At 42.4% G+C, this 14,736-nt stretch overlaps 1 protein-coding gene across 6 annotated transcripts in view; it reads right to left on the bottom strand.

The window, feature by feature from the left end:
• TTLL5 (tubulin tyrosine ligase like 5) overlaps nt 1–14,736 on the bottom strand; it is a 142,048-nt gene that overhangs the window by 121,946 nt on the left and 5,366 nt on the right. For 4 of the 6 annotated variants that reach the window (XM_075103527.1, XM_075103526.1, XM_075103529.1 and 1 more), the window contains exons 3-9: nt 13,283–13,392; nt 11,304–11,386; nt 10,347–10,453; nt 9,738–9,868; nt 9,096–9,178; nt 7,033–7,102; nt 6,668–6,752 (exon numbers count right to left, since the gene is read on the bottom strand). In XM_075103527.1, the coding sequence (XP_074959628.1) occupies nt 6,668–6,752; nt 7,033–7,102; nt 9,096–9,178; nt 9,738–9,868; nt 10,347–10,453; nt 11,304–11,386; nt 13,283–13,392 (669 nt within the window). Of the gene's footprint in view, nt 1–6,667; nt 6,753–7,032; nt 7,103–9,095; nt 9,179–9,737; nt 9,869–10,346; nt 10,454–11,303; nt 11,387–13,282; nt 13,393–14,736 lie in introns of those variants that run through there. The other 2 variants (XM_075103530.1, XM_075103531.1) reach the window with 2 other exon arrangements.

Below are 14,736 nucleotides of genomic sequence, written 5' to 3'. Positions count from 1 at the left end.
AAAAGCAAGGAAAGTCTCCTGGCTTGATGTACTATCCACTGGTCCAAAGTCCAGTGGGGACATCTAGTGAAAAAAAATGCTCCACAGTTTCTGTACAAGGCGATGTCTACCAAATTGGTTGTAGACTGATCCCAGGTGTCCATGCAGCAGTGAGTTACTCTCCCAAAGAAGCAGAGGCCTGCCAGGCAGGGGTTACTGCAAGGGGGATGGGGCTGCTGTGGCTGAGCCAGCCGGCTCTGGCCTAATCACAGCCTGTGAGGTAATGTGAATTCCTTGGCTCAAAGGAAGCACCTGAATTCTTTGGAAACCACAGGAATCCAGCACAGAAAAGGTAAATATCCCAGCAGATCCAGTGCTAATTAGGAAGCCAGGCTACCGAAGGAGGGGGCACTGTGAGGCTGAGGGGGATGAGCTCAAGCGGCAAGATGGCAGCTGCTGTGAAGCCCAGCTATCTACCCCGCCACCAGGGGAACTCTTGTGTCCCTCTGGAAAGTCTCCCCCAGCTGCTACTGCCTGGACCCTTTGCAAGAACATTTGGTTTTCAGTTCAGTTTTGCCCCCTTTTTTTTTTAGATCTATTTTTCAAATTCAGTGTAAATCTGACAAAGAAATTCCTGCTGGGCTAGTACCCTTCCAGCCATTCAGGCTCAGAAATAAGTCTGTGTAAACCTGGTAGTTTAGGCAAAAATGTGGGCTCTAGAAAAGTCTCTCCAAAACAAGGAGCCATTTCACTATGAATTCCCCACACCATGTGTCAAGTCCCCATTATGTCTGCAGGCACCAAGCAAGGCAGGCCCACCAGGCTCCTTTCTGTCCCACAAGGAGATACACAGAAGGAGGGAAAGTCAGACAGGAGAGAGACAGGCGTCCCTAGCTGGCAAAATGGGGAAGGCTAACAAATAGCACCAGCTGTTTCTGGCCCCATGTCCTCTCCAGCTGTACTTCAGACACAAGTCAGGCTTGTTATACTCTCCTTGCATGGATGCCCCTCCAAAAACCAGAATAATCCACCAGTTCAACAGTTGGTTGTACAAGCAGCCTTGGGACTTCCACTTAACTTGGCTTGGTGAGTCACTTTCAAAAGCATGTCAAAGTTTATAATTAAGACCATAGTTTATTAGCAATGCACCTCTTACTCATACTAGGATACAAAAGGTACGTCAAAAAGTATATTCCATCACCTATTTTGGAAGTCTCAGATAAAGAGACTACCTAGATTTTTAACATAGGATCAGATGACTGAGTTACACCCTCATGCAAACCTGGACCAAGCTTGCCAAGACCATCTCATTCTCCAAATCTATTCCTTCAATGCAAAGGTCCCAGCTACAGTTCCCCAGGCTGTGAATCACAGATGGCCAGTCTAGATGATAACTGCCCTTTCCAGCACCAAGTTACTGAATATCTGCCAATTTAACAGATGTACGGCAGCATGCTTCATCTACTTTTTTTTTAAAATATGTACTAGAAGTGTTTGACACCACATTTTCAGTCCAATAGACAAGGATCTTAAGTTACCCAATGCTGCTTTATGCCTTAAGCATAGCTTCAATATTGTTTCAAGCCTCAAGAAAGAAAAAAACCCCATCCCACTCCCTCTAAACAGATCGCTGAATATCCTCACATGTTCCTTCTAGAGGTGGACCCGGCCCAAAATACACAAGAGGATGTTTGATAGAGTTTGAGGGAGGCAAGACCAGAAAAGTAGTATTGTACCAAAACATGGAAGCATAGAGCACATTCACTGATACCATTCTTAGGAACTTTCCAGAAGTCTGTTACCTCACTCTGCTGACCTAAGGCTCTGTCCCTACTAAATACAGCTTATTCAACTGGGAGTGAGATATAAATAGCTACAAAAGGAACCTACTCAACAACAGCACTTCCTAAATTCTACTCATTGTTCTTTTAGGGGATAAACAAAAATGAGCTCTGAGGTCAATATCTTCCTGAAAAATTGCATTTGAAAAGAGGGGGAAAAGGAAGCAAGCAAAGGGGGAAAAGGAAGCAAGCAAAGGGGGAAAAGGAAGCAAGCAAAGGGGGAAAAGGAAGCAAGCAAAGGGGGAAAAGGAAGCAAGCAAAGGGGGAAAAAAACTCCAACAACAAAAAAGAGAAAACTTTGGCCAGGTCAAACCGAGCAGTTATTCAATACTTCCAGCGCAAATCAAGCAGCAATACCTGAAGGCTTTGTTACACCCCTATGGGTAAATACTCTTCACACCTCCTTGAAAGGAAACGTTTTCTTCACTCTTCCAAATGGAAAGTGAAACACAAGTTACACATACTGTATCCATAATACCTTTCTTCTCAGCACTGAAGCCTCAAATTCCACTCTAGATCATGTCATGACAAGTCTAGCTGTGTCAAAAGAAACCAGGCCTAAGGAAGTATGTAGTCAAATGTCACAAATGTGTATTATACCAAGTCCGTTCCGTTTAAAGAGCCTTACATCTTACGGCTTCCTGATAGCGCTCCTTTTCTGACAGATGTCACCAACTTTACTGAAACAGTCAGGTTCCTCTTCTACTTGGAATACGCAAAGCATAACACTGGAGAGGAACATTACCTTTCAGACTAAGAAAAAGGGACAAAGAAATCTAAGAGAAAAAACGCAGAAGGGGTCACCCTGACTACACTTCAGAGACTACCTACCTTCAGAAACCAAACTCAAAACATGGAAGTCACCATAGTGCACCACAAGCACTAGCAGAGGTCCTGACAACAGATTCCTTTGGTCTGCTGTGGGTTCCCCCTTAGACTGCTTCCGTATCACCTTTGATTCCAGGCCCTGATCTTACCTCACAGTCCTCTGCTACAAATTGCTTCCACTCTTAAGCAGTGGGTTTGTTTTTTTTTTTCCTCAAGTAAAGAATAAAAAAGTTTCCACTCCCACAGGTTAAAGCATTCTCCCCTCTCCACACAGCTAAAGTTTTGTCCCAGCTTTAAACCAAAGCATTACACTGTGTGAAGCAATAAAAGGGTCTCTCCCAGCACTTAACTCGCACTGTTAAATGGAAGGAAAAGCTAAATAGGAAGCTAGAATCCAGTAGCTCCAGGCTCCTTACCTCTCACCAAACTGTATTTGCAAACCCAGGGTATAGGAAAAATCCAAATTGCTAAAGCTAAAGACCACTAGTGCCATCTGGAGGCCACACAGAACATCCCACCTAAAGTTTTCTGTCAAATTCTCTGCTCATGCTTGAGTGTTGTCCTCCAAAGCGAGCTGCACGAACATACCAATTCTACAGCCATAAAGTAAGGGAAAAGTTTAAGAGTAATTGAAGATATTGGTTGCAACAAATTTCTACCTATCATGTGAAAGCATTCAACTACAAATCTTGCTACAAGCCTTTAGCTACAGCCGACACTATAGAAGAAATTGCTCAGTGGGCAGTTGAAGTTCAGTAACAGAAGTAGAGTTACCCTCCAGAGTCAGGACTGTCCTTGACCAGAGATAACATCCCATTATTCCCTCTACACCCATCCCACAGCTGTACTGGTACAGCTGACTGTATCACAGAGCAGCATTAAGACACCTAGTGCCACAGTTAGTCTCAATATACCAGCTACCTCCCACAGAGAGCTGTAAAATGGGATGCAATTTGAAGGAAAGGATAACTACCATGAGTAATACTGTGGTGTCCTACACATACATGTTCCACTTGTCATGTATGTGGACACCATGTGCTCTACATTTTATTATAGTTCAAACAAACAGAATGTAAACACATATAAAGACTGTTAAGGATTTTAGAACACTGAAAAGTAATTTGCAACTTTACTGCCACATGGGATCTTACCAAGATGAAGAGTCCAGAATTATTGAGACTAATGCTTCAGAATGGATGCCCAGAAAGAAAATCTAAGTTATTTGCTCAGGGTTGACTGCAACACTGTTTCAAGCTCTTGACATGAATATTCTGAATGTCAGAAGAACAAAGAAATTCAGCCAGCCAGCATCCACATTTTCAAGTAGGGGCACTGGCTCACATACTCAAAGAAGTCAGATCATTGTTTCAAGAGACCTTGTACCTAGGATAGCCCAGGTGATCTACAGTCTTACTACCAGTAGGAGCTACTGGAAGGTATTTCCAGGCACATGGAGGACAAAACAATTATTGGGAAAGCAAGCACAAATTTTCCAAGAGCAAATCACGTCTGATGCCTCTTGATTGCCTTCTAAGATGACATGAATGGTTCGAGGGCAAAAGGAGAGCACTGGATGGCATTGCTCAAGACCTGAGCACTCATTTGGCCCCTGTAAAGACAGAGGAATGAGCTAACAAAACCCACATAAACTTTAGCAGAAGCAAATGCAAGAGTCTTGCACCTGGGAGGAATAACCCTGTTTAACAGTACAGGCTGGGTATACAGAAAGTATTACTGGTAGATAACAAGCTGAACATGAATGAGCAGTTTGCCTTTGCAACAATGAAGGCTAACTAACTACATGCCAGGCTGTATCAACAAGAGCATAGCCAGCAGGTTGATGGAAGTGATTAGTACCTCTTACTTGTGAGTGCTTAGCAAGCACTGGGCACATATCTGGAAAGTCGTGCCCCCCAGCACAAGTAGAAGTATTGACTAAGCAGTGCAAGTCTGGCAGAGAGCTATTAAAATGGGCTGAAAAACATGATGTACAAGGAGAGGCTGAGGAGAAAAGGATTGTTTAGCCTGCAGATAAGAAGGCTAAGAATAGATCTAACTACTGTGTTCAACTCCTTAATGCATGGCTATAAAGACAGAGCCAGACTTTTCTCAAAAGTGCGTAGCAGAAGCACAAGAGGCAACAGTCAAACTACAACAAGAGAAATTCTGATTAGATATAAAAACTGCACACACATTGACAGTGAGAATGGTCAACCACTGGAATGGGTTGTCAGGAAAGACTATGGAACCTCCATTCTTGGAAGGTATTAAAAACTTTACGGTATAAGGCAGTAGAGTCCCTATCCAAACTTTGAATAAGGTCTTGCCTTGAGAAGGAGGTTGGACTAAAAACCTCCAAGACTTCCCTTCCCACCTAAATAATTTTATGATTCTGCCTTAAGGAATTCACTAGAACTGTCTGACCGGTGTATTTTAATCAAAAGAATATATTTGTTTCCTTCCTCATTTCCTTCCCTAGACTTCTAATACAACTAGAATTGTTTAAAAAAAAAAAAAACCCAACTACATACACATCCACCCAAGCAAAACATGTTACTCTACTGTCAGAGACAAAAATGCTGTCTATCATGGAATTGGCACACTTACCACCAAATAGAGTAGAACGCTTGTCTCTTACACAGATGGATGTAAAAACACCTTTGTTACAACAAGATCAGCAGAACTACCTTTAAGACATGAATGATGGTGCAAATCCTATTTTGGAGACGTGCTATGCACTGCCTATTTTCAAAACGTCCTAGCAATCTACTCATATATTCACAATCAATGATCTTGTTTCCCTCATCACTTTCCAACAACATGCAATATTAGCAACTAACAATTTAAGTGGTAATTCCCAAGAGAAGAGTCTTGCATGCCAGGCATGTTTAAGACTCCTTTTCTGAAACTAATATAGTTGTCAAGTTTTCCACTTACCAAGATGAGCTACCCCTTCCTGCCTCTCTTTAGGAAACAATCTGTTCACATTATCTTTGCAGGCAGAGGCCCATCACAACACACTTGAAGGGGATCTGCTCATCAATTTAAAGGAGGATATTTCTTGTGGGATGATTATTAATATATCCGTTTGGATTCAGTATCTGCTTTGGATAAAGATAAGTTGGATTCAGTATCAATGCGTCAGTAATTCAGTAAGTCAGAGCCATGCAGCCTTAGACCCTAGAGATATTCTCTTTCTGGGTCCATCAGATGTGCTTATAAAACACATTCAGCATGGCTTAAAGCTGTTGCAGAAGACAGTCCTGTGATGCTCTCATCTCAAACACCACTACAGTTAAGTTTCTGGTCTGTTGGAAATTCAGAGGGGTGATTATTTCAAATTTATTGGTTACTATAGACAAGTATTTAGCTAAACTTCTGTGATGAAGAGAAACAGGTGTTTTTGGTAGACGAGTGTTCCTCCTGGGAATCTTAAGTATCTTTCATGACTTACATGCAAAAGAAAATTTACATCTTGCAGGGTAAGAACAATGAACTAGTCTAAACCCACTTACTCGATACTGTAGAAAATACAAATGCTGACCTAAAAGTTAGAAGAGCCGTTGAAAGTATTAAAACAAAGGCCAATACAGCCCACAACAGGTCTCCAACTGCTTTTGTCTTTAGGATTAAACAGAAATTGAGGAAGTTTAGATTCCCTCCACCTTGGAGGATGAAGAAGCAGCACAAAAGCACCAAGAGTCCAAAGGGGTTTCAGGAAGAACCCAACCTTGAGAATGAACACACCAATGATGGTGTGTGTGGCCACTCAACACTTAGGACTTGAAAACTTGCTTTATTTATTACACATGTAATAAAGTTCCTCAACTAAAGACCCTATAATCTATATAAAGAAAACTGATGGGACACACCATGATGAAGCATCATATATTTAAACTCTGCAGAACTCTCTAACTGGCACTTCCCTCATTTGTTATTGTGCCAGGAGTACAGAGGCAAGTCAGGACAACTCTGATTCACCAAGTGCAGTACACTGAGAAAGAAGAAACCTCCCCTACCTGGCCAATCCTTCCTCGTAGAGATAGATGACAAGTGGATCATAGGATGTAACCAGAACATAGAGGCGCACATCGAATTTGAAATCTGAAACACAGTTGTCAAGAGTCAGCAACTGCAAATATCTTTCAGACATCATATCCAGTTGAGGAATTTCAACAGACCCTGAGAGCAATAAACCACATAGATGCCTGAAGCTTTCCCAGCTGAAAAGCTTCTAGATTTTAAGGAATCATCTAGTCACATTTTTCTGGTACTAGAGGAAGATACACTACTCAATTATTCAACTAAATTCCTGCAGAGTTTGCAGAGATCCTCATGTGTGGGGTTGGGGGAATAGAAAAAAGCAGGTCCTGAGCACACTCACCATCTATGAGCAGAGGGTTGCTGATGTAACGAGATACCAGGATGTTGTCTTCCAGGACAATCTGGTTTGGCTACAGAAGAACAGAGAATCCAAGAGTGAAAAACAGGAGGCTTAAGGGATAAGATGGTGACTACATCAAACCCACCACTTTTTACAGCCTTTCCCTCCTAAAGCCACTCTGTACCAACAACTGTGTCTGGGGAGGCAGGAAACAAAATGCAAAAACATCACTGTCAGTCAGAACATATTTTAGGTAATTAGATCCTAACCAGAAGCCCGGGAATGATTACACTGCCAAAAAAAACCTGCCCATTGAATCTTCCACTTAAGTGCTCCTTTGAGTAGAATACAGATTTAACAGCCACATGGCAATGATGTAAAAAAGGCAGGAAAAAAACCGCATCTAAGAAGTGACTGTCATTCTGTTTGCTTCTCAAGTGTTTAACCAAACACATGGAAGAGTGGTTTAGAAGACACTGGAAGCAGTATCTAACTACAGTTGGTAAGGAAGTCACAAGTGAAGAAAATGACTCCTCAACTTGTGATCTTTACAGCTAGATCCTGTGCTGGTATCCAGTCTTTTTGCCTACATAAGTAAATACCTTCTACTGAGGTTTGCTTCACGGCAAGGGCTACTGTGCCAGGAAGATGCTACCCTTGTAGCTCAGAATAGAAAGCTCTATGACAAATATACATTGCAAAGTCATGGGATCTGTTGAAAAACCTTTTACTTTTTGCTGTACGCAAGTCTTTCTCTTGTAACCAGTTTTAACTACTCATACAGTTTCTTGCAAAACATTTTCTTGTCTCAGTTTGCAAAAGAGCCAAGAGAACCCCGCCATCCTGCCTTTATTCACCAGCATCATGAGCAGAAAGCAGGAAGACTAGGCATATAGAGGGCACATACACAATGTGAGAGAACAAGCTCAACTTCCCTCAGCACATCACACAAAAGTGACAGCCTTCTTTATTATGAATCAGAGAAATTCAAAAGTTTGTTGTTTTGTTGGGGGGGTTGTTGTCATTTTTAAACCCTTTTGTGATTCTAGAAGACACTCCCTTAATGGCATCACACTGTAGGAGACTGAAGTCTTTGGGCCAAACTAGCTGAAGTGTTTCTGGAACAGATATGCACAAAGGGAGATTGGTCCCAGAAGGGTCTTTTCCCCAGTTCATGGCCAACTGCCATATAAGCCTGAGCTCGTTCCTCTCTTTCAAGCAAAGAAAAAGCTGAGTGCAGCTCTGGAAATACTTACCTCATACACTTGGCAAATTGGTCCCTTATTTTTTGGGAAATGATCCAAGTAGAAAACAGATGAGGCAGCATGACCCCTTCAGTGCAGGGGAGGCTAAAGGGGTTTGAGTGAGTGAAAACAAAATGACTCACCAGTCAGTTTTGCTGCTGAGAATATTTATTGGAATCCCCTCATGTGTTTGGCTCCTGCCCAGGTGTATTTGTTACCTATGACAACCTAACTCCCTACAAAGCCCAAAAAGGGCAAAAGACACTATAATCAGCACACTGAATTCAAAGAACAATCCCCATTACACCTCAGTAAGAGCACACTGGCATTTAGATAACACAGCTCTAAGATTGATATATATCCTACTATATCACATGAGGTTTCATTTTAACTGGTCTTTTCCAGGGGGAAGAGGGAGACACGGGGATTGAGGACTGTTTAGGTCACACAGGGAAACAACTAAGGAAAGTTCTGGGAACCTTCCCAAGGCCAGCCTACTGTCAGCCACAGGAGATCATGAAGCAGCACAGCTTCCCAAACTGCCTCAGGGAGCATGAACTTGCTCCTAATAAGCTAAGACTTGAAAATATGTTGCAAGATAAGTACAGCATACAAAGAAATAGATTGCTTTTGGTTACGCAGCATAGGCCCGGGCAGGCTTTGCCAGCTGCTCAGGACTGTTTAACTGCTCACCAATATACGGTTGAAATCCAGAGCAGGGCCAGTGTCTGGCTAGATGTTGCCATGCCCCTTGCATGGAAGCTGGCATAGTTTTGCAGACAGTGTTACTGAAGAGCAGTCCTTTTGCTGAACACTTACATTGTTTATCAGGTAGACACCTCGACCCCTGGAAGAGGCCACGGGCTTCACTATCCATGGACCCCTGTCCTTAGAATAGGTATCTGGTTAAAAGAGAACAGCACAAGTCTGAAACAACTTCCATTTTGCTCATTTACAGAGGAGCAAGAATCAAGAATGTTACCTACAGTAAAAGCTTTAGACAACTCCATGAGAAGATCAAAGTCTACTTTTCTGATGTCCTATTTTACCCCTTGGGACTCACTGCAATTATTACAGTCCCTCCCTGAAGCTCCTATTGTGGCTCCAATAGATTATTTTCTCTGCCCTATGCCTCCTTTTGGCACTTCTCTCTTTAGTACTCCCAAATATTAGCCAGGGATATTGTGAAGTTGATCATCAACAACACTGTGCACAAAAAAAAACTTTGATCTGGAGCCTTAAGCCCATATCAGCTTCTTGAAGACTTACACAGGCATGAAGTAAACAGAAGAGAAGTTATACAAAGAAATCATTTGGGCCTTCTCCACTGTCTTTCCAGCTGCCCCTAATTGTGTTGCCTTAACCACTGGCATGATCAACAGGCTGGGATATTAAAAGTAATTCCCTTCCCCCCACCCGTTATTTTGCTTTAGGTCTGGGCATCATCAGTCATTCACTTACTGCAGAAGTCCTGGTACTCTGTCGGGAGGATAAAGGTCTGAGGTAAGATATGGAATGTCTTGAATCCATGGGCCAGCTGCATGCGACTGACATTCTTGTATAGTCTGTCCTTTCGTGTAAGTTCATATGACCTGAAGTCCCAAAACAAGAGACTGTATCTATTACTTCCCCACATAAAAACCACCCACATTAGAGCAACCGTTCATCCCAGTTACTACAGTTTTACTGTCTCTGTCCTATGGCCATATTAATATCCATCCACATTTGTAGCACCTCTTGCAATTCCCACAACAGACTGAAGGACAGCAAACTATTATAATGGTGTTTGTAAACTTTAGCAGGTAATGTATTACTACCTGTGTAACTAAGAACCCATATTTATACCAGCAAATAATGAAAAAAAATTAAAACCCCAATATCTGGGCTACAGACAAGCACTCATATACTATCTCCCCAAAACCCCAAAGACCGTTTAGAATGAAGACAGAATGCAGCACAGGCTCAGTGCATTGGGACTGTACTTTCACGTATAGTCTATTTTTTTTAAAGCTATCTATGTTCAGTTTTTTGCAAACCATTACAAAGATGTTCAGCAAAACAAGGCCTTACCTAGGGAAATGATTGACCTTCTGAATATCTGTAAGGGAACGCAGCAAGTAGGGCTTCAAGTGTGATCCTGTCCACATGAGATTATAATCACTGCTATTAGGGTGCACCTAAAAAGCAACATAAAAACACCACGCACATCAAAACATAGGACTAATGAAAAGCACCACTTGTCCTACATACATACATAGAACTTACGTCTATGAGACCAAAGCAATTCTAGTTTAAGACAATCTCCTCTACCCATCTCTAATATTAGGGCAACTCTAGCCAAGGTCCTCCCCAAGCTACTCTACAGTGGTGCTGGGAAATAACCATGTCATATTTTAATAAACAAATGTGTGGGTTTGTTCTTTTTATAAACTGTTTAAACCCAATTTGTAAGGGATTTTACATTTTTTTCAGGAAACTTGTGAGACTGATTCCTTAACTTGGTATTATCAAGATGAAAATCTACCATAGACACACATCTCTCAAACTGTCGTTAGGCTGCGTATAGGACATTCTTTAGAGCAAGACAGGTGCTAGAAGAGAGATGTGAAACATTACATCAATGCTTCTGTGAGCTTGCAAAGGGTGAGAGATTAAATCCTTCAAATTTTCCCAAGGGTGTAAGATGATGCTTCAAAAGCAAGAAGGGAAAAAACACACAGCCCAGCTTCAGCATCCCTTTTTCCCTAATTTTGCAGACTCAAGACTAAAGGGTACTCCTCTGAGAGAGCAAATGCACAACGTATTTCCTGTCTGACTGGAAGAGTATGTTAAAAAAAACCCTCAGGGTGTTCCACAGCAGCCTCCTGGTTCTAACCCTACAGAGTTAAAAAAAAAAAAGAAAAAAACACCAAACAAAACCCACAAACAAAACAAAAAACAAAACACACAAAAAAACCACCCATAATAATAACCATCACCACCACCACCTCCCAGCGCATAATCACATCTGAAGTTCATTGCACTCACCTCATGGAATCCATGGGCAGTCAGAATGCTTCGAACCAGACGGCTGTCTGTTCGCACTATCTTATAGGACAAGTGGTAGCGCTCTGTTAAAAGGGCAAGATACACGATATTAGAGACTGCACCTAGCAAAATAAACCAAAGTTACACTATCAAAGAAGAGAGAAGAGCACCATAGGACTCAGCACAGTACAGCTGCACTTAATCCACAGTGGAGCATCCACACAGTAGCAGCTTTTAACAGGCAAAGGGTGATAGGAAATGCCTGTCCATCTCTTGGGGCATCAAATGCAATGATGGCACGGAACTGACTTCCATCAATCCTTAGGTATAGCATTGCTGCATCATTGATCCCTATCGTATCAAAATAAAACGCATCCTAACAAATGTCCAGATTATTTTTTTAAACAGCTCTTTACAGGCTGCTTTATAAGACTCCAAACATGATTTCAGGTCTTTCTTCTCTATTCAGGATTGGTATTCCTAGCTAAAAGTAATCATGCCATATGCCCCTCATTGACATGGCTAGTTTATACTATCATTTTTTAGATCCTGAAAACCAAAAATAAAACAATGAATTTTTGTTCACATGTCATTCACCTGTACTGATCTTCCAATAAATAACTGCAAAAAATAGTAGGAAATAAAGTAAACAGGACAAGGAAAGAAAAAGAAAAAATCACTATCCAAGTAGAAAGTCATAAAAACAAAAGCAGTAAGCAGCACTGGATGTATAAGATAAACAGAAAGCAAGTAGGAAGACTAAATACCAGTTGTCATACAAAAGGATGTGGCAATCCATATGAGTTCAAAGAAAATAGAGGCAGAAATTGCAACACTAGACTACAGAATCACTTGGAAAAGGCACTTTACAAACTGGTTCAAACCGAGAATAGAGATGAAGGTTAGACTAAACCTCAGGAAGCATGTTCTACCAATAAAAATGAGTCACAAGAAAAAAGTAAGAAGCATCATAATCTGGGACCGGACATAGCTCAAGGAAATTTAACAAGTTGCACTAATCAACAGTAGACTTGTTAAACCACAAAAAGCCTCTACCTCCTGAGAAAAAGCAGAAGTGACACCACACTCCAGTTAGGATACAAGTTACAATTACCATCAGCTTCTGCCACCATTCAGGTATGTTTTTAGCTCACATAAAAAGGATAAGGAGTTTCCAAACACAAATCGCCTTCTCCACCCCTTACCCCAATAAGCCAGAAGCATTTCTGTTTTGATAGGATATTAGAAATGAGGGCACCGATTACTTAAGAAAGGCAGAAGCAGGAGAAGAAAAGTGTTAGCATCTTCACAAAAACAAGCTGAGTAGATTTTAGCTTTTGTCCAACTCAGCACATCCAGAATGAGCGCCCAGCTGTACACACCCACAACTACTAACTCTCCCAATCCAGACTGACTGTTTATAACAACTCTGCCTCTTATTTAGAGGCTCTTCCTTATTTGACACTAGACAGGTTTGGTCTCCCAACTCAAGTGCTGCCAGAGTAGCAATAATTTTGCTTATTGCCTTACTCACAGTTGTGAGACTGTAGATGCAGAAATTTGTTACTACAGCTTACCACTGTTCTTACCACTGTGGGGCTTGCTGCTTTATTTCCCAGTGAAACCCTCTCAAAACTCACTGCAATGATTCATTTCAAGTTCTTAGCTAGAGTGGTGAATTTATATTCTGGTCATAAGTTCTACCATGGCCTTCAAGTTCCAATTTGCAAGCAGACAGTTCCAACCCAAAACACATCAGGACCCAATGGGGGGTCAAATACAGGCATTTGTCACAACCCAAAGACATGAGAAGCATTCACCAACTGATGAAGCATTTCTGAACAGCTCAAAGCTCAGGGACAAGAGAGGATTGTAATTTCCTTTCTACATCTTCCCCACCACAAAGAGACAGGAATATTCGGGTAAGATACTTCCACCTCGTGCCTTCAGGCCAAAAGCTGGCACATAGTTGCACCCACCTCCAATTAGGCGGAGGTAGCTGTCGTTGGTCAGAATGGCTTCAGCATGAAACACCAAGACAGGGATCCGCCTGCAGCCACCACCAGTCCACTTGATACATGGATGATCCCTGAAATGGCAAGATAGTCAGTATTAGCAACTGCTGAGCTTCATTAACGCAGGAGTTACAATGAAGACACAGCAATTCTCCACACTTGCCAACCTAGCCTGTGGGCAGGACACAGGCAAATGCACTGTGGGAAAATAACAGAGGACTGGCGAGGAGGACTATAAACACGCTCAAGTGACTTGCAGCTGGGGATCAATCTAACTGTTGTCTACCATTGCCCATTTGACAAGCAGGACGCCTGTGTTCAAATAACACAGGCCTGTGATAGACTCAGAGGCACCTTATCGAACATGCTTGAGATTCCTGCCCTACTGTGGGAAAGACCAAAGCACAGTGGTAAACTACACCTCCATGAGTTCCTGAAAAACAGGCGCAAAGATCAGGTTCAGCGATCCTCTAGCAAGGACCAAGCTCCATGCTGCCTGCGTCCCCACTTGTGTGCCTCTGCCCAGTGCTGCTTCAGGGATCTCCTGGTTGGCGAGGTAACAAAAACAAATTTATTCTTTGCATTTCAGCCGTGGTTTTGCAGTGGTTGTTGCTGTGCCCTGCCTGTGCTGACTCACATTTGGCACAGTCAGCAGGATCCAGGAACAAGCACACCATGGCTGGCAAAAGCCAGGGAGTGGGGGGGCCATGACAGTGACTCCCCATATTCCAGGATGGCCCAGTTCTGAACGCTGGACCCCCATACCCACTTGCCTGGCTACAGTGGCTCTGCCAGAAGCATGGCCTGAAACAGATGATGGGGTGGTAGTTATCCAGCAGACAAACAAAATGTCTATGCGTGGATTGCCACGGAAAGCAGCATCAGATTCTTTCGCAAGCTAGTGGGGAGATTGCGATGGTTATTAGTTACCAGTCTTAGAGCTTTTGATTGTGAAGTTGTAGCATTACAGAGTAAAATGAGAATTGGAAAAGGAAGCCAGGACTTCCCAAGATATGAAGGCAATTGCACAAGAAGTAATTGCTATTCAAGCAGTTCAGTGCCATGGATTGCAAGATACTGTAGAACAGCTGATAGCACATATTGCTAATAAACGGGGGCGGGGGGGTGGAGGACTGGTGTGTGTGTGCCGTGTGAGCGAGTAGCTGTGTTGTCCTTAGTTGCTGGCCAAGGTTAAACCACAACAGTGCTTTTTGGTGCCGAACGTGGGACATGAAGGGCTCAGGATAACGACAGATTTGACTGGAATGTGCTAGATCAAATTTATAGTTGCAATTACTCTTTAGCTATTAATTGGCAGGCCTCTGTGCTCACCATGGCGCGTGCTTGCTTTACTGTATGTTAGAGTCTAGTGCTTATTAGTGGCTGCTTTTTGCTTTTGCTGCTTGCTGTACTGCTTA

The sequence above is a fragment of the Phalacrocorax aristotelis genome, chromosome 9 (genome assembly GCF_949628215.1).
Source record: "Phalacrocorax aristotelis chromosome 9, bGulAri2.1, whole genome shotgun sequence".
Taxonomy (NCBI): Eukaryota; Metazoa; Chordata; class Aves; order Suliformes; family Phalacrocoracidae; genus Phalacrocorax; species Phalacrocorax aristotelis.
The sequence above is the reverse complement of the archived record's forward strand: the minus strand, read 5'-3'. Positions and strand labels throughout refer to the sequence as shown.